The sequence below is a fragment of the Sapajus apella genome, unplaced genomic scaffold, assembly GCF_009761245.1.
Source record: "Sapajus apella isolate SASKATOON/1434 unplaced genomic scaffold, GSC_monkey_1.0 scaffold234, whole genome shotgun sequence".
Taxonomy (NCBI): Eukaryota; Metazoa; Chordata; class Mammalia; order Primates; family Cebidae; genus Sapajus; species Sapajus apella.
Genome location: NW_022437174.1, coordinates 455,225 through 474,055, shown reverse-complemented (window position 1 = coordinate 474,055; position 18,831 = coordinate 455,225). Strand labels below are relative to the sequence as shown.

The following is an 18,831-nucleotide window of genomic DNA, read 5'->3' as shown; positions in this document are numbered from 1 at the left end:
ACGGTGACGTGGAGCCGCCCACAGTCGGCTCGGGGGTGACGGTGACGGGGAGCCGCCCACAGTCGGCTCGGGGGTGACGGTGACGGGGAGTCGCGCACAGTCGGCTCGGGGGTGACGGTGACCTGGAGTCGCCCACAGTCGGCTCGGGGGTGACGGTGACCGGGAGTCGCCCACAGTCGGCTCGGGGGTGACGGTGACCTGGAGTCGCCCACAGTCGGCTCGGGGGTGACGGTGACCTGGAGTCGCCCACAGTCGGCTCGGGGGTGACGGTGACCTGGAGTTGCCCACAGTCGGCTCGGGGGGTGACGGTGACGGGGAGTCGCCCACAGTCGGCTCGGGGGGTGACGGTGATGGGGAGTCGCCCACAGTCGGCTCGGGGGTGATGAGGACGTGGACTTGGCTCCATCGAGGCCCTGTCAGAGCTCACATGCTCTAAGAGTAAGTCACAAAGAAAGCACTCCCTGGTTGGGTGCGATGGCTCACACCTGTAATCCCAGCACTTTGGGAGGCTGAGGTGGGCGGATTATGAGATCAAGAGATCGAGACCATCCTGGCCAACATGGTGGAACCTCATCTCTACTAAAAACACAAAAATTAGCTGGGCATGGTGGTGAGCACCTGTAATCCCAGCTACTTGGGAGGCTGAGGCAGAGAATTACTTAAACCCAGGAGGCGGATGTTGCAGTGAGCCAACTCACGCCACCGCATTCCAGCTTGGGTTACAGAGCAAGACTCCGTCTCAAAAAAAAAAAAAAAAAAGCAGGCACTCCCTGTGAGATGCGTGTTCCTCCCTGCTGTGCTGTGCGTACCTGGCACCTGCCGACAGCGGCCAAGGCGTGCCCAGGCAGGGGCGTCTGCTGTTTCGGTCACAGCAACACTAGGGCCGCGGAATTTCAGCACACGGGGTGGACAGAGGACTGGAAATGACCACCGGAGCCAGCACAGACTCAGGAAGACCTGGGGTTATTGGCCGGTGGAAAACTCATGTTGCTTACGGTCAGCAAAGTGGCCAGCCAGTTGTTGCTGGCCCTCACTGTTACTCTGCAGTGCCTGGTTCAGCCATGGCGTGCCTTCAAGAGCCCCGTGCACAGAGCCTGGCCAGGACGCTGGCGTGGGCAGGCCCCCGTGTGTCCCTCGCTGTCTGGAGGGTGTGTGCGGCACAGCTGGGGCTGTTGACCGGCGGTTTCTGGACACTTCTCTCTGCTCCTGTGGCCACTCTCAGCAGTGTGGGCACTGTTTGTGTCTGCAGCATGGTCAGGTGTGAATGTCCCACAAGCACATAAGTGCGCACAACCGGTGTGCTCTTAACAGATGAGGACACAGGCTCAGGCTCTTGGGCCCACCTTGGCCTCACAGCTGGAGGACCTGCTGCTGGCATGGAGCGGGACCAGGTGCAGGTTCAGAGGGAGTGGAACCAGGCGGGTGCTTTGGGGGTTCCTGAGGGGGTAGTGGGGCCAGCCGGGCTCCTTGGGCATTCCTGACGAGGAACAAGGCCAGGCAGGTGCTTTGGGCATTCCTGAGGCAGGAGCGAGGCCAGGCGGGTGCTTTGGGCATTCCTGAGGCAGGAGCGAGGCCAGGCAGGTGCTTTGGGCATTCCCAAGGCCTGAGAATGAAGCCCCATGCGGGGTGGATTCGGGGTAGTCTAAGGTGTCTCTTGGCTGTTGTAAAATTGTGGAATTCAGACATCAGAGGCAAGGGGCAATTCCTTCTCAAAGATGACGTTTTCCTGGACACCAGGCTACCTCTAGCCACAGCCTCGGCTCCATCCTGGGTATGTCTAGGTTTCCTTTTTCTTTGTTTAATTGTTTAAGATATGGTCTCCCTGTATCACCCAGGCTGGAGTGCAGTGGTGTGATCTCGGCTCACTGCAACCTCCATGCCCCAGGCTCAAGCAGTCCTCCCGTCTCAGCGTCTCTGGTAGCTGAGAGGCGCATGCCCCCATGCCCAGCTAGTATTTGTGTTTTTTTGTAGAGACAGGGTCTTGCCATGTCACCCAGGCTGGCCTTAAACTCCTGGGCTCAAGTGGTCCTCCCACCTCAGCCTCCCAAAGTGCCGGGGTTACGGTGTGAGCCACCACACCTGGCTGGTATCTAGGTTTTCAAGTTAGACTCCATTTTATTTGCAGAAATAATAATGAATATATTATTAATGCATTCTGTGATAGTAAAAAAATGAATAGGCGTTTTATATGTGATCTTATGGTCTTACTCTTGGTTGGCCATTTCTGAAGGGGTGGCTTTGTTAGTTATCTGTAATTTCTCTGATTTAAAAATCAGTCATCATGAAACCAGCTCATGTGATTCACAGGCTTGTTTCCACCTGGACCAAAGTACACCAGCTACTGTGTGGCTAAGTGTGTGTTCCCATCGGCCAGGAGCCCCTTCGGAGTCTGCTGAGGGCCGCCCCACTGCTAGGGTGGGACTCCCGCAGGGTGCTCCGCTGCAGTCCTCTCCTGCCCGCCTGTGGCCCAGAGAACTCTGAATGCCAAGGGCAGTGCTAGCTGCTGGGGCAGCATGAGCTTCTCAGGTGCCCAGGCAGGCCTGGAGCCCCTGTGCCAAGAGCCCTCCGGAGACTGCTGCCCTCTGCGCCATCTGCACTCCTGTGATTCCTGACAGTTTCCTGTCGGTGCAGAATGGGACTTGTCGATGTCCTTGGCGGCAGAAGTTCGCGGCGTCTTGTCCTAACCTTCTGTAACACACACTCACTTCTTCTGCAGTAATGAATTTTTTTTTTTTTTGAGACAGAGTTTTACTCTTGTTGCCCAGGCCGGAGTGCAGTGCGTGATCTCTGCTCACTGCAACCTCCACCTCCCGGGTTCAAGGGATTCTCCTGTCTCAGCCTCCCAAGTAGCCAGAATTACAGGCCTGCGCTACAACACCCAGCTAATTTTTGTATTTTTAGTAGAGATGGGGCTTCTCCATGTTGGTCAGGCTGGTCTCGAACTCCCAAACTCAGGTGAACTGCCTGCCTTGGCCTCCCAAAGTGCTGGGATTAAATAAACTTAAATAAACGTATTTCGGGATAATTTCAGTTTACAGAAAAGTTGCAAAGTGACCACTGAGGGCCCCTTCTGCTGCTCCGCCGCCTCCCCTCTGTAGCTTCTGAGCCCACAGGGCACTTCGCCGTAGCGGAGAAGCCAGTGCTGGTGTCATCGTGAACTCCAGACTTTGACTCTCACTAGCAACATCCCACTTCTGCTCCAGGCCCGTCCCCGCCGCCCATGGCTCCCGTGCACCATCTGCCCGGCACCCTCAGTCTGTGACGGCCTCTTGGTCTGGCCTCGTTTCCCGTGCCCTGTGCTTCTGAGGCGGGCAGGTGCCTCCATCCAGGCTTGTCTGGTGCTTTCTCGTGGGGGCGGGTGGCAGGTTTCGTGGGGGGGAGGTGCCGCCTGTCTCACCACACTGTGGCGTTCCTGACAACCAAGTGACATTGCAGAGCGCTCTGACCTTCCCACCAGGGGCTGCTTCTCGGTGACGGGACTGCTTCTCCTTCCACACGTAGTGAGGGAGCACGTTCACAGCTGGGGGTCCTCCTAGACAGGGCAGGATCCAGCATAGCGGGGACTTCTGTTTATTTATTTGATCATTAGTTTGTATCAGGATGGGCTTATTTTATATATGTTTAAATTCCGAGCTAGAACACAACCCAGTTTTTGTGAATCACACTGCCCGTCCGCAGCCCTGGGGAGCTCCTGCAGTCGGCTGCCGTGTCCCCTGATGCGCCCCCATCAACAGGCTTTTCATCTGGGGCAAGTCGTGGCATCCTGGCACTGCAGGGCGCTCCAGGCTCCTCCTGTGTTCCCTGCCCCGGCCCGGGAATCAGCCCCTTCTCCACGGAACCCCGGGCCCTTTTACTGGAGAGTCTTAGACAGTGAGCCCTGGGTGCCAGGTGGGCCTGGTGTTGCTGGGATGTGTCGCCGGAGGCGCTCAGCTGCAGAGCACGGACGAGGGCGTCACCTGTGTGTGTGGACATCTCTGCCCCATTTCTGTATCTGTGTGTGAAGAGAACATGAGTTCATGCTGCTCTAATTCAGACCCACATGCTCCTTGCTAAAAAATTATTTTTTTAGTTAAAAAAAAAAAAAAAGGTTTTGCAAAGGGCATACTACTGCAAAAGGCCCAAGTGGTTAAAAGTCCTGGCTGTAGCCAAAGAGGCGCCCAGGAGGCAGGTCCGTGGCTGCACCAGGACGGGCTTTCCGTAGCTGGGTGTGGTGGCGCGTGCCTGTAACCTCAGCTACTCAGGAGGCTGCGGCAGGAGAATCGCTTGAACCAGGGAGTCAGGTTGCGGTGAGCTGAGGTCACACCACTCCACTCCAGCCTGGTGACAGAGTGAGACTCCGTCTCAAAAAAAGAAAAACATTTTGTTATTTAAAGTAGAGGCACAGGCTGGGCACGGTGGCTCACACCTGTAATCCCGGCACTTTGGGAGGCCAACTCAGGTGGATCATTTGAGGTCAGGAGTTCGAGGCCAGCCTGACCAATATGGTGAAACCCCATCTCTACTGAAAATACCAAAAAATTAGCTGGGTATGGTGATGGACGCCTATAGTCCCAGCTACTGGGGAGGCTGAGGCGTGAGAATCACTTGAACTCAGGAGGTGGAGGTTGCAGTGAACCGAGATCGCACCCCTGCACTCCAGCCTGGGTGACCAGAGAGAGACTTTGTCTCAAAAAATACCTAAGTAGAGGCAGGGGCAATCTAAGTTGGTACCAGAGATTCCTCCTAATGCTCCTGTTTTCTGAAGCAAGCGGCCGAATTGTTGGAGCTGTGAATGTCGTACAGCTGGAAAATGTCAAAGATCACACTTGGGAAGAAGGAAGGCCGCATGAGAACAGTCTCGGAGCAGCTCTGTACACAGGCGCAGGAGGCGTGTGGCCGCGCTGGAGTTGCCTCCTGTACGGCTTAGACGCTGCTGCTCACCCGCACACTGGCCACAGCTCTTCCCGCAGGGCCTGTGATGATCCGGGCACATTCCGGGCGTGTGGGTCTCAGCACCAGGGGCTCTCCCTAGGCCTGGTGGTTTCTGTCTTGGAGAGCACCCCGGTCCATCATGCGGCAAACATTAATTATTGACAGCATATTGACCTGTGTGCTGATTACAAAGAAAAACTCCAGGGCCAGGCGCGGTGGCTCACGCCTGTAATCTCAGCACTTTGGGAGGCCAAGGCGGGTGGATCACAAGGTCAAGAGATCAAGACCATCCTGGCCAACATGGTGAAACCCCGTTTCTGCTAAAAATACGAAAACTTAGCCAGGTGTGGTGGTGCATGCCTGTAGTCCCAGCTACTCGGGAGGCTGAGGCAGGAGAATTACTTGAAGCCAGAAAACGGAAGTTGTAGTGAGCCAGGATCGCGCCCCTGCACTCCAGCCTGGCGATAGAGCGAAACTCCGTCGCAAAACAAACAAAAAACTCCAGTAACGTAATTTAAGGAGAAAGTACACAAACGCTGCTGTCATCTTTTCAATCAACCACAGAAACCGGCTGGGTGTGGGGACGGGGCTGGGGTGTTGGCTGTGGCGCCACAGCGGCAGTTTGGGACACATGGCTGCCACGGTGCGCCCAGGCTGACGCCCCCAGCCCGCCTCGGGGGTGTTGATAGTGGTGGACTCCTGAGTTTGATTTTTCTGTGCTGGCTGGGCCGGAGTGAAGCTCCTTGGAGTTTGGAGAAAGATTTCCACGCCGACTTTCCTTTTGTTCTGAGACAGAGTCTCCCTCCGTCGCCCAGGCTGGAGTGCAGTGGTGCGATCTTGGCTCGCTGAAACCTCTGCCTTCCAGGTGTAAGCGATTCTTCTGCCTCAGCCTCTCGAGTAGCTGGGATTCCAGGCGCACGCTACCATGCCCGGCTAATTTTCCTAATTTTAGTAGAGATGGGATTTCGAGATGTTGTCCAGGCCGGTCTCCAGCTCCTGACCTCAGGCGATCTGCCCATCGCAGCCTCCCACAGTGCGGGGATTACAGGAGTGAGCCACCATGCCCAGGCCATGCTGATTTTCCCATGAATGAATGTAAGGGGCACACTGCACTGAGGCCAGAAAGAGCTGATTCTGGAGGTGACAAGAACGTTCTGAGCAGCACTGGGGCGGGGTGCAGTCCGCGTCTGGTGGGGAAACCCTGGGCCGCCGGGCTGCGCCTGCCTCTGTTCCCGGCGTCTTGGGCTCTCCATGGCCACGTCACTGACCAGCCTCGTGTGTCCTTGCAGCAGTCCTGTGTTAACTGCGGCCGGGAGGCCATGAGCGAGTGCACTGGCTGCCACAAGGTCAACTACTGCTCCACCTTCTGCCAGCGCAAGGTAGGTCTCACCTGCACCAGGCTCATGCCCTGCCTCCTCCCTTGCAGGGTAGACCCCTGGGTGGCTCTCCCTCCCCTTGTGCCCCTGCTGCCTCGGACCACGCTTGACTCCCCTCCTCCCTCCCTCCCTCCCAGAGTCTGGGGATCCTGTCTGGCTCCGGGAAGACCCGGTAGGAGGCTGGCATGCGTCACAGCCGGGTGGTGCTCTCATATGAGGCCCCTTCTGTGGTGGCTGGGTACCCTGAGGGCTGCAGGCGGTGGCTGGGTACCCTGAGGGCTGCAGGCGGTGGCTGGGTACCCTGAGGGCTGCTGGTCAGTGCTCCCTAGCCTCCACACCCATTGCAGAGCCAAGTGAGAAAGACTGTCCACAGTTCCTGTTTGTTATTCAGCGATCCACTCCACAGAAAGAGAATTTTTGTAGGCAAGAAATGGAAGTTCAGTACTGTATGACTTTTCCTACCGTAATCAGAGGGCTTGGGGGCATTTAGTCCCTCTTTTTTTTTTTTTTTTTTTGAGATGGAGTTTTGCTCTGTTGTCCAGGTTGGAGTACAGTGGCGCAACCTCAGCTCACTGTAACCTCTGTCTCCTGAGTTCAAGTGATTCTCGTGCCTCAGTCTCCCGAATACCTGTGATTACAGGGGGCCGCCACCACACCTGGCTAATTTTTGCATTTTTAGTAGAGGTGGAGTTTCACCATGTTGGCCAGGCTGGTCTCGAACTCCTGACCTCAACTGATCCGCCCGCCTTGGCCTCTGAACGTGCTGGGATAATGGGCGTGAGCCACCGTGCCAGGCTGTAGTCACTGTAATTTTTTTTTTTGAGACGGGGTCTGGCTCTGTCGCCCAAGCTGGAACGCAGTGGCATGATCTCAGCTCACTGCAATCTCCGTCTCCTGAGCTAAAGTGATTCTCCTGCCTCAGCTTCCCAAGTAGCTGGTATTACAGGTGTCCACCGCCATGCCTAATTTTTTTTTTTTTTGCTATTTTTAGTAGAGATGGGGTTTCACCACGTTGGCAAGGTTGGTCTTGAACTCCTGACTTCAGATGATCCACCTGCCTTGGCCTCCCAAAGTGCTGGGATTACGGGTGTGAGCCACCATTCCTAGCCTCTCCTTCTCTTTTTTTTGAAACTGAGTCTTGCTCTGTCACCCAGCCTGGAGTGCAGTGGCACGATCTAGGCTCACTGCAACTTCTGCCTCCTGGGTTCAAGAGATTCTTCTGCCTCAGCCTCCCAAGTAACTGGGACTACCGGCGCACGCACCACCATGCCAGCTAATTTTTGTATTTTTAGTAGAGACGGTTTCACCATATTGGCCAGAATGGTCTCAAACGCCTGACCTCATGATCCACCCGCCTCAGCCTCCCAAAGTGCTGGGATTACAGGTGTGAGCCACCACGCCCAGCCACCCAGCCTCTCATTCTCTTATAGAATAGTTTTGTAAAGAATAATTGTGTTTATTTATTTTTATTTTATTTTTTGAGATGGAGTATTGCTCTGTCGCCCAGGCTGGAGTGCAGTGGTGCCATCTCAGCTCACTGCAACCTCCACCTCCTGGGTTCAAGCGATCCTCCTGCCTCAGCCTCCCTAGCAGTGGGGATTACAGGCACATACCACCATGCCGGCTAATTTTTGTATTTTTAGTAGAGATGGGGTTTCGCCATTTTGGCCAGGGTGGTCTTGCACACCTGGGCTCAAGGGATCCACCTGCCCCAGTCTCCCAGACTGCTGAGATTACAGGTGTGAGCCACCGAGCCTGGCACATGTTCTTCTCTTTGCTTTGAGAGGACTGGTGTTGGGGAGGGTGAGATGCTGGGCCTCAGAGATGAGCAGTCTGACGTCCGACAGTCCCCACTGGGACGCAGCGGCAAGCGGGGCAGGGCTCTCACTGTCTTTGGGGTGAGGCCTGAGTATTTGAAAGCAAGTCCCACGCGTCATGACTTTCATCTGTGAGGCCTGGATCACTGTAAATCAGACTTGGATTGTTTCTTAATTGGATTTTTAGTCACTGTTTTTTATTTCATTATTTATTTTAGGTTTTTGTAGACAGGGTCTTGCACTGTCACCCAGGCTGGAGTCCATTGGTGCCATCGCGGCTCACTACAGCCTTGACCCCCTGGCCCAAGTGATCCTCCTGCCTCGATCTCCCGAGTAGCTTAGGCCACAGGCATGAGCCACCACACCCAGCTAATTGTAAAACATGTTTTTTTAAATAAAGACAGGGTCTTGCTATGTTGCTCAAGCTGGGGACCCTCCACCCAGCCTCCCAAAGGCATCATTTTTAAAGTCTGTGACGTTGGGTTTTGTCATTTATTTGTTTCAGGCACTTTTACTGTTAGCTTCTTGTGAATTTAACTATTTTTTTCTATTTTTCAAAAACCTAAAACACTAATTTCTAATTCTGGCTTTTCAGATAATGATTTTTTTCCAAAATATTTTAACATTATACTGTAGGAAGAATCACAGTGATGTTTAACATGGAAAAGTTTGCTTTAAAAAGAACCAGTAGTTCTGATTTTAAAAGTCAGCCTTGGTGAAGAACTCGATGGAAGCTTCTGTAGTTCAGTCAACAGACGTGTGACCTCTCTCCCTCTATCTGCACAGGCCCCGGGGAGAGGCTCAACCTGTAGACCAGAGAAGGAAGCATCTAGAACTCCTGGGGGCCGCGTCTGGGGCCCACACCCTCTCAGCGGTGGCAGCTCCCATGAAGGGTGCAGTCCCCTCACCCCACACAGTCTGGGTAGGAGCTGGAACTGCTCCTGGCCGCCCCGAATGGAGGCAGGGAGGGTGGGCAGTGGTCTACACCAGCCGCGGCAGTTTGCTGCTGCTGCTCTCATGCTGTGTAGACTCATGGTCTATGTCCATGTCTTTTTTAATGGAATTCCACTCTGTCTCCCAGGCTGCAGTGCAGTGGCAGGACCTCAGCTCATTGTAACCTCCGCCTCCCTGGTTCAAGCCATTCTCATGCCTCAGCCTCCTGTGTAGCTGGGACTACAGGTGCACACCACCACATCCAGCTCGTTTTTGTATTTTTTTTTTTTATAAAGATGGGATTTCACCATATTGATCAGGCTGGTCTTGAACTCCTGACATCAGGTGATCCGCCCACCTCAGCCTCCCGAGTGCTTGGGTTACAGGCGTGAGCCACCGCGCCTGGCAGTTTTTGTATTTGTAGTAGAGATGGGGTTTCGCCATGTTGGGCAGACTGGTCTTGAGCTCCTGGCCTCAGGTGATTCACCCACCTTGACCTCCCATCGTGCTAGGATTATAGGCGTGAGCCCCTGCACCTGGCCTAATTTTGCCTTTTTATTATAATCATCGGGAATCCTGCCACCCAGGGAATACCTGTCACCATTTGGATGTGTTTATTTCTGTTCTGCGTGTTATATCGCACCTGTCATGCCCCCGTGCCCAGGCTGCCTCCGTCTGACGAGGCCGCCTGCGCGTCGGCACCTGGCGCTTCCTCCAGAGCTCTGCTCTGTGCCGAGCACTCCAGGCACTCCATTTGGCAGGCAGCGGCGGCCTGGTTCCGTGCTGACCTCGCAGGAGCGGCCGCAAGTGCATTCGCTGGCTTCTGCCAAGCACCACCCCTACCTTCTTTCTGCAGAGCCACGACCGCAAGCCCCTCTGCAGCCACAGGCTGGTTCCAGTTTGCTTTTTCATCTTCGCCCTTTGAAACAACTGGAGCCGGGCGCGGTGCCTCACGCCTGTCATCCCAGCACTTGGGAGGCCGAGGTGTGCGGATCACCTGAGGTCAGGAGTTCAAGACCAGCCTGGCCGACATGGTGCAACCCCATCTCTACTAAAAATACAAAAATTAGCCGGGTGTGGTGGCGGGTGCCTGTAATCCCAGACACTCGGGAAGCTGAGGCAGGAGAATCGCTTGAGCCCCAGAGGTGGAGGTTGCAGTGGGCTGAGATTGCACCATTGCCCTCCAGCCTGGGCAAGAAGAGGGAAACCCCATCTCAAAAAACAAAACAAAAACAGAACTGGATTGAAATTTACATACATAATTTACATATGCAAATATTTTCTGCATGTGTGATGTTTTTTGTTACATCCCTGACACAAAGCAACCGGTTTGCAGAGTGGTGCCCAGGTTTGTTTTTTGCCTTTTTTTTTGATACAGAGTCTCGCTCTGTCGCCCCTGCCGAAGTACAATGGTACTATCTGCTGCCCGGGTTCAACGGGTTCTCCTGCCTCAGCCTCCCGAGTAGCTAGGACCACAGGTGCCCACCACCACACCTGACTAATTTTTGTATTTTTAGTAGAGATGGGGTTGCACCATGTCGGCCAGGCAGGTCTCAAACTCCTGACCTCAGGTGACCCGCACACCTCGGCCTCCCGAGTGCTGGGATGACAGGCGTGAGGCACCGCGCCAAGCCTCTTGCCTTTTGATCCGATTCCGCAAACCGAGAGAGTGTGGGGAGGCAGGATCGGAGCAGAGGCCACGAGTGCAGGTGCACGGGAGCTGGGGAGGGTATTCTCTCAGCACCCCCGTGTGAGCTCACACATGGCTGCAGCCTCTAGGGTTGGGGGCCTGGGGTCCACCTTGGGGACCCTGCCCAGGTCCCGCTTCAAGGCCCTGCTCCACCCCCTGACCTTGCTGACGTGGGTGTGTCCTCCCTTCCAGGACTGGAAAGATCACCAGCACATGTGTGGCCAGTCGGCAGCTGTCACGGTGCAGGCAGACGAAGTCCACGTGGCTGAAAGCGTGATGGAGAAGGTGACCGTGTGAGGCTCCCCCAGCCGCCCTGTGAGCTGGATCCCCTTACACTCCTGCAAGGTTTTTGCAGGTCGAAGGCCCCCCAAGGACTCTCGGGGGACGTTGAGAAGAGGGGTGTGGGAAGGTGAAGAAACTTTAAGTAATGGTGCCCTGGGGACGGACTCCTCCCGCCTCGGCCCCTGCCCGCTGGAGGAGAGACTCAGCCCCAGGATCATGAGCGTCCAGTCTTGCCACGGGTCCCGTGCTGCGACGCATGTACATACGTGTGTGTCTGTCAATAAAGTGTAAATAAGGCCTCCCTTCCCTACGCAGACGGCCAGTTTCAGTGCCAGCCCTCCGGGAGGGGTTCCCTTCCTCCTGCCCATGCAGGTGGGAAGTCCGAGTCCACCACACCTCCAGTGCATGGGGAAGTGTGACCAGCCAAAGTGTGGTGTCCAGTGGCTGGCACGTGTAGTCCAGGGGAGTCTTCATTCCTTCTGTTCCACAAGAACCTCGCAGCTGCTGGGAGCGTCGCACCAGGCTTCGGGGCACATGGTGCCCTCCTGTGCCCAGGCCGCCTGAGTGAGCCCGAGGACCCAGCGCAGCCTGTTTAGCACATGTGGACACCTCAGTGGCCTCCGTCAGGCCTCCACACGCACAGCCTCATCACGTGGACGGCGCGGTGGCCTCGGTCAGGCCTCCACACGCATGGCTTCATGTGGACGGCTCGGTGGCCTCGGTCAGGCCTCCACATGCACGGCTTCATCCCGTGAATGGCTCGGTGGCCTCGGTCAGGCCTCCACATGCATAGCTTCATCACGTGGATGGCTCGGTGGCCTCCATCAGGCCTCCACATGCACAGCTTCATCACGTGGATGGCTCGGTGGCCTCCATCAGGCCTCCACACGCACGGCCTTATCACGTGGACGGCACGGTGGCCTCGGTCAGGCCTCCACATGCACAGCTTCATCACGTGGATGGCTCGGTGGCCTCGGTCAGGCCTCCACATGCACAGCTTCATCACGTGGATGGCTCGGTGGCCTCCATCAGGCCTCCACATGCACAGCTTCATCACGTGGATGGCTCGGTGGCCTCCATCAGGCCTCCACATGCACAGCTTCATCACGTGGATGGCTCGGTGGCCTCCGTCAGGCCTCCACATGCACAGCCTCATGTCCTCCTGGTCTCCTTGTTTCTCACGGCCCTGGTGCCAGGCGGAGGAGACAGAAGGGGCGGAAGCCTGCGGGGGCACCAGGGGGTGCATCCTGCATGTTTGGGTGCTGGGCTGGGCCTGGACAGGGGACCCACCTGCCCTGCCAACCACGAGTGCTGCTGGAGCGGCATTACTCTTGTTCTAGAAGCCTCTTCTCTCATGGCCTGTGTTCTCTGCACGCAGAAGGCTCCACAGCTGTGGCTGCCCTAGGGCAAGTGCAGATCCAGCAACAGCTCAGCAGGCACCGGGGTGGGCTGGCAGCGCCAGGAGGCATGCGCGCCAGCAGCTCTGATGCTGTTTTCTGAAGCGCTTTCTGCCCCAGCTGGGCATGAGCCCCCTGGAAGGTGCTGTGCTCGGGGAGAGGCTCACCGGCTGTGGGCTCCACAGAGGCCCCGTCTTTTGAGTCTGTGGGTGTCTCGGACCACTTGGTTTATTCTGATATTTTTTCTTTTTCTTTTTCTTTTTGAGACTTGAGTCTCACTCACCCAGGCTGGAGTGCAGTGGTGCAATCTCAGCTCATTATAAGCTCCAACTCCCAGGTTCAAGTGATTCTCCTGCCTCAGCCTCCCAAGTGGCTGGGATTACAGGGACGCGCCACCACACCCAGCTAATTTTTGTATTTTTAGTAGAGACGGGGTTTCCGCCATGTTGGCCAGGATGGTCTCTAACTCCTGACCTCAGGTGATCCGCCCGCCTCAGCCTGCCAAAGTGCTGGGATTACAGGCATGGGCCACTGAGCCCGGCCTGTTTACTTAGTAAAGCCTCTGCCCAGCCAGGCCACGCCCCTGCTGATGCTTCAGCTTCCTGCTGGGGGCACTTGGTGCTGTGCCATGGGTGCTACCAGTGAGCAGTGGAGGCTGGAAAGGGCTCTCGCCTACTGCGGGATGTGCCCCAAATGCTGCCCCTCCTCCCTCCCCTCACCCACCTGGTCCTTCCTCTGAGACACTACATTGAGTGGGTTTTCATCCAACCCCGCAGGGTCCGCCATGGCTACCGTGGGAGGCATCTCCAAGGCCCCACCGTGAACCTGGCCCCATCTAGGCAGGCAGGCCAGGCAGCAGAGCTGGGCCTGTTCCTTTGGGTTTTAGCCAACATAAAGGTGGCAGGGAAGTGAGGACCTGCACCCCTTACGAAGAATCCCCCAAAGCTGAAAACACCAGCATTGCTGCTGTGCAGAGCACACCCACAGGAAAGAGCCTGAGCGCCCGCCTGCTGGGGAGGCACCGTGGGAGCCCCGGCACAGTGCACTGCCAGCAGGGAAGCCCCCGGCCTCCTGCAACCAACCAGCCCCTGCAGGAATGGAAAGGGGGTATTCCCTGGAATTGTGGGGGCAACTCACTCTTCCCCGATTTTCCGCAGGATGGAAGGCGGAGCACCACACATCTGTGGGGATCCTAGGTTTCCACAGCTCCTTTTCAAGCCCGGGAGGCTGAGATCAGAGGTCGCCCTGCCCCAGGGTGTCAGCACCCCCAGGACCCTCAGGTGCATGTCACACCTTCCATGGCCTCCAGCGCTGTCAGTGAGGCACATCCGGGGACTTGGGTCCTGGGACAAAGCTGGAGGGAGCCCCTCCTTTACTCGTGGGTGTCAGACCAGAATCCATTGTGATTCAGTCTGCTCCGGGGATGACCTGGGAAGTTGGTAGTCAGGGGAGGTGTCCTGGAGGCAGCAGAGGCCATGACAGGAGTGCGTGGTCACCAGACGGGATGGCGCAGCCGCACCTCAGCAGTAAATGGACATGGCCCTGTCTCCACCCAATATTTCTTTTCTTTTTCGAGACAGGGTCTCGCTCTGTCACGCAGGCTGGAGTGCAATGGCGCAATCTCAGCTCACTGCAGCTTCAACCTCCCAGCCTCAAGGGCTCCTTCCGCCTCGGCCTCCCGAGTAGCTGTGATTACAGGCGTGACCACCGCATGCAGCCTGCACTGACTGTTTGGCATGCTGAGGCTGTGCCTTGTGCTGTAGACCGCACAGCCTGGAGTCTCAATGTTCCCGTGGGAGCTCAGCACCCTGGCTGGCTGCCCTGGCTCAGACGCCACATCCCCAGCACAGGAAGGGTCCAGCTGGCAGGACTGGGAGGCGGAGGGCCCCCCTCTTCTCCCACAGCCTGGGCCTGGGAGAGAGCTGGAGCCAGTCCAGGGTGGGCTGTTCCTGCATGGAGGCCCCTGGGAGCCGCCCCTCCTCCCCCAGTGTCGGGGGCTGCGCTATGGTTGAGGGAGCCAGGCAGCCTAATGCAGACAGGAAGCTTGGGTGGCTCTGCCTACCCCTGGCTGTGCTCTGCCCACCCTCACCCCGCTGACTCCTTGGCCTCAGGGTTGGCTGGCACCGGGGTGACTGAGCATGGAGCCCCGTCCAGGGAAGCTCCTTGGTGGGGCCCCACCCAGCATCACAGGCCCCTTCCTGTGGGGCTTGGGGCATCCTCGCCCGGGGACTGGCAGGAAGCTGTGCCCCGGTCTCAAGGTAGCTTCTAAAATGATGGGTTGAGCACCCCTGCCGGGTTCTGTGGGACAGAGTCTGGAGCCCCCTGTGCCTGGTCTACTGAGGCGGGAGGTGGTCTGGGCAGGGCCTGATGGCTGATTTCTTCCCATTGGGACTGGGCTGCCCAGGAGACACCTTGCCTTCCTGGATGCTAGTTCCTCTCCCCTCCCTCCTCTCCCCTGCATAGCAGGGAGGCTGGGCCTGGGTTCTGCAAACTGAGTGGGCCTGAGGGTGGGGGGGGTCTGCTCTGTGGGCCGCCTTGGCAGGAAGGAAGGGGTTAAGTGGCTGGGGGTCTGGGGCCACTGAGGCAGAAGCCCCTCCTCCCGTGTTCCCCTCAAACCCCAGGAACCTTCACAGCTGAGTTTGGGAAGGAATTTGTTTAATTAACGTACAAAACCGCCCTCCCATCTCCTTGGTCCCTGGGGGCCGTGCCCGGCTCAGCAGCAGGCACGCAGGGCCTTGCGGAAGACGTTGCGGAACTCGGCGTTGAAGACGGTGTAGATGACGGGGTTGAGGGCGCTGTTGACGTAGCCCAGCCAAGTGACGGCGCTGACCAGCCGTGGGGGCACGGAGCAGGCGGGACACAGCGCCTGCGTGATGTGCACCACGAAGAAGGGGGTCCAGCACAGCAGGAAGGCCCCTGGGGGCGCCGAGAGCCGCGTCAGCGCCCCCCCCGCCCTCTGCGCCCCGTACTCCTCCCCTCCTTCCCCCCCCCGGTCCCCCAAAAGGGGAACCCACCGACCACCACCGGCAGGACCCTCATGGCCTTGCGCTCCCGGCCGGTGATCTTGGCACGCCTCTTCCTGCGGGTCTGCGGCGGGGTCTGCGGTGGGAGCGCGGTGGCCTGGACGGTGTCGTAGGGCGCACAGGTGGGGCCGCACGGATCCTCGGGAAGGCTTGGGGCGGGGGGCGCGCAGTCCGGGCCACAGGGGCCCTGACGGAGGCCGGGGGTGGGGGGCGCGCAGTCCGGGCCACAGGGGCCCTGACGGAGGCCGGGGGTGGGGGGCGCGCAGTCCGGGCCACAGGGGCCCTGATGGAGGCTGGGGGTGGGGGGCGCGCAGTCGGGGCCGCAGGAGTCCTGTGGAAGGCCGGGGGCGGGGTGCGCGCAGTCGGGGCCACACGGGTCCTGGGGAAGGCTGGGGGCGGGGGGCGCGCAGTCCGGGCCGCAGGGGTCCTCCGGGAGGCAGGGCGCGGGGTAAGGCGGGCCGGGGCCGCTGGGCCGGCGGGGCGCACGGCGGTGCAGCTTGGCCCGACGGGCTACCTCCCAGCGCCGCAGGCCGCGGAACGTGGCCCAGTAGAGCAGCAGCATGAGCGGGCAGGGCAGGAAGAAGGAGCACACGGACGAGTAGACCACGTAGTCGCGGTCCTCCAGGCGGCACACGGCGGGGTCGCGGCCGCGCACGTCGTTGAGGCCGCACAGCACGGGCGCCGCCACCGCCGCGGACAGCAGCCACGTGGCGCCGATGAGCAGCAGCTGCCGGCGGCTCCCGCCCTGGCGGTTGTAGCGCAGCGGCACAGCCACGGCCACGAACCTGCGGGGAGCGCCGAGGGGGCGCGGGACAGCACGAAGGCCGCGGTGAGGGCGGCGGCGGCGGGAGGGGTGCGGGGGCGCGCGCGGGGAGGTCGGCGCACCTGTCCACGCTGATGGCGCACAGGTTGAAGATGGAAGCGGTGCACAGCATGACGTCCATGGCCATGAGAGCGTCGCACAGGCGGGGGCTCAGCAGCCACGCGCCGCCCTGGACCTGCACGGGACACCGAGGGCGCAGCAACACGAGACCTGAGGTTTCCCGCCGCTGCGCGGCCAGGGACCCTCACAGCCACCGCCGGGCCCTTGTGACCCTCGCTCTTCTGGATAGTTCCGGGGCTGAGTATCGAGAAGAGGGCCCAGCTGTGAGCCAGAGGCCAGAGGAGGGGGCAGAGAAACACCTCCTCCCCGACTCACGTCACCCCCTTTTTCTTTTTTTTTCAGTCGGGGTCTCATTCTGTCGCCCAGGCTGGAGTGCAGTGAGTCACTGTAGCCTAGAACTCTGGGATCAAGTGATCCTCCCACCGCAGTATCCAGGTAGCTGGGACTACAGGTGTGCACCACCCCCCCCCAACTAATTTTTGTACTTTTAGTAGAGACCGGGTTTCACCATGTTGGCCGGGCTGGTCTCGAACTCCGACCTCCTGATTCACCCACCTCTGCACCCCAAAGTGCTGGGATTACAGGCATGAGCCGCTGCGCCCTGCCTAATGTTTAATTTTTTGTAGAGACGGGGTCTGGTATGTTTCCCAGGCTGGTCTCGAACTCCTGACCTCCTGATCCTCCAGCCTTGGCCTCCCAAAGTGCTGGGATTACAGGCGTGATTCACTCTCCTGGACTTGGTCTCCCTTTTGTTACAAACATGAGAAAGGCCTGGGGAAGACCCTGGGAGCGGGGCCTGACGTCATGGGGCTCAAGGAGAGCCCTCTGCCCAGCCTGGGGTAGGCAGGGTCCCCGCTGGGCCTGCAACGTGAAGCTGGCTGCTCAGTCCCTCAGAGCCCGAGCCAGACTGTCTGGTGAAGCTCAGTGTGGGAGGCTGGGGTGGTTACTTCATCTCTGTTTCCTCATCTGTAACAAGGGTGATGGCAGTATCCACATGACGATTGTCTTAAAGATAAATTAGTTTAAAAAATGTGACGACCTTGCCCAATGCCCAGCGTGGGACTCCACACGGAGTTACTCTCCAAGGGCAAAGGAGCAGGCAGTCCCCTTAATCCCTTCCCGCCGATTTGGGAAGATTAGGAGCTTAAGCGTCGTCACTGTGACGTCTGTGGCTCGAAAGGAGCACAGGTCATGCGTGTCTGGCACTGCTGGTCCCTGCCCCAGGAGGACTCACCGTGGCCACCAAGGGGAAACCTCAGCCACCTCCCCCATGGTCCAGGACACCACGTCCCCAGCTCAGCCCTAAGCTGCTTTTCTCTGGCAGCAGAGGGGCTGGCACCAAGGCTGACCCACTCCAGGGCCAGACCTGGTATGGGGTGTGGGCTCCATCCCCCAATTCCCTCTCACCCCCCAGGGTTCTCAGCAGGGTCCTGGCTCCCGCACACCCTCCCCTCCCCTGGATTCTGTCCAGCCCAGGCCTCCCCCCCCCCCCCCTGCAAGCTGAGCCTCCTTCTGGAGGTGTGCAAGTGTCTGCACTGGGCGTGCGTGGTGGGCAGTGGCTGTGGCCGAGTGCAGTGTGTGTGCACAGTGTGTATACACTGAATGTGTGTGCATAGTGTATGTGTGCAGTGTGTGCGTGCGCAGTGTGTGTGTGTGTGTGTGTGTGTGTGTGTGTCCCAGGGCATCCGGGGGGCTGAGCCTGTCCAGCTGGTTTCCCTGGGGGTGAAATCCAGCTATGGATGGGGGACTGGGCTTGACAAAGTCGTCTGTTTCTGGGGTCCCTGGATCGAAGGACAGGGGCATCTCCTGGGTAGCAGATGCCAAGACAGAGGGGGAGGGAGGAGTGGAACGAGGGTCCGGGACGGACAGCGCAGCGGGTGGGAGGGCGCGCGGGGGCGGTGGTGGGAACAGGCGGAGCGCAGCTGCCGCCGCCCGGGCTGGAAGCTCCGAGGCTGAAAGGGGCCGGGTCGCGCCGGGTCCTTTGCGGGGACAGGGACCGGGAACCAGGGAGCGGGCGCGGACGCGGCTCACCTCAGAGTAGACGAACAGCGGCAGCACCAGGAGGGCGAGGAGGAGGTCGGCGGCCGCCAGGCTCACGATGAAGGAGTTGGTGGGCGTCTGCAGGGTGCGCTCGGTGGCCACGCTCACGCACACGAGCGAGTTCCCCGCGAGCACCGCGCCGATGAGCAGCACGCCCCCCACCAGCGCCGCCGCACCCGGCCCCGCCAGCAGCCCGCCCGCGTCCGCGGCGCTGCGGTTCCCCATGGCGTGCCGGCCCCACGCGCCCCGGCGGGCGCTGAGCGCCGCGGACAGCGCCGGGCACCCAGCCCGGGAGCCCCTCCCCTCGGGCACGCCCCGCCAGGCCCCGGTCCCGCCCCCACCCGGCTCGCGGGGGCGCGGGGGGCAGTGGGGGGGTCCCTGCGGCGCTGCACCGTGCGCCCCCGCCCAGTATCGGCTCATCCTGGAGTTTTGCGCAGGGAAAGACGGGCAGGTGGACGAACGCGACGGCCCAAAGAAAC

At 59.1% G+C, this 18,831-nt stretch overlaps 2 protein-coding genes across 3 annotated transcripts in view; one reads left to right on the top strand and one right to left on the bottom strand.

Annotated features, from left to right (window-relative positions):
• Positions 1 to 11,315, top strand: part of DEAF1 (DEAF1 transcription factor) — a 60,841-nt gene extending 49,526 nt beyond the window's left edge. The window contains exons 11-12 of one of the 2 annotated variants that reach the window (XM_032271474.1): positions 6,201 to 6,290; positions 10,920 to 11,315. In XM_032271474.1, the coding sequence (XP_032127365.1) occupies positions 6,201 to 6,290; positions 10,920 to 11,024 (195 nt within the window). In that variant the 3' untranslated portion in view covers positions 11,025 to 11,315. The remainder of the gene's footprint in view (positions 1 to 6,200; positions 6,291 to 10,919) is intronic. The other variant, XM_032271473.1, reaches the window with a different exon arrangement.
• A 3,729-nt stretch (positions 11,316 to 15,044) lies between these two features.
• Positions 15,045 to 18,614, bottom strand: DRD4 (dopamine receptor D4). The gene is made up of 4 exons (XM_032271471.1): positions 18,344 to 18,614; positions 16,315 to 16,427; positions 15,421 to 16,214; positions 15,045 to 15,322 (listed from the first exon to the last, which is right to left on the bottom strand). The coding sequence occupies exons 1-4, from the start codon at positions 18,575 to 18,577 to the stop codon at positions 15,120 to 15,122; spliced, it is 1,344 nt and encodes a 447-aa protein (XP_032127362.1). The 5' UTR covers positions 18,578 to 18,614; the 3' UTR covers positions 15,045 to 15,119.
• Positions 18,615 to 18,831: the final 217 nt, after the last annotated feature.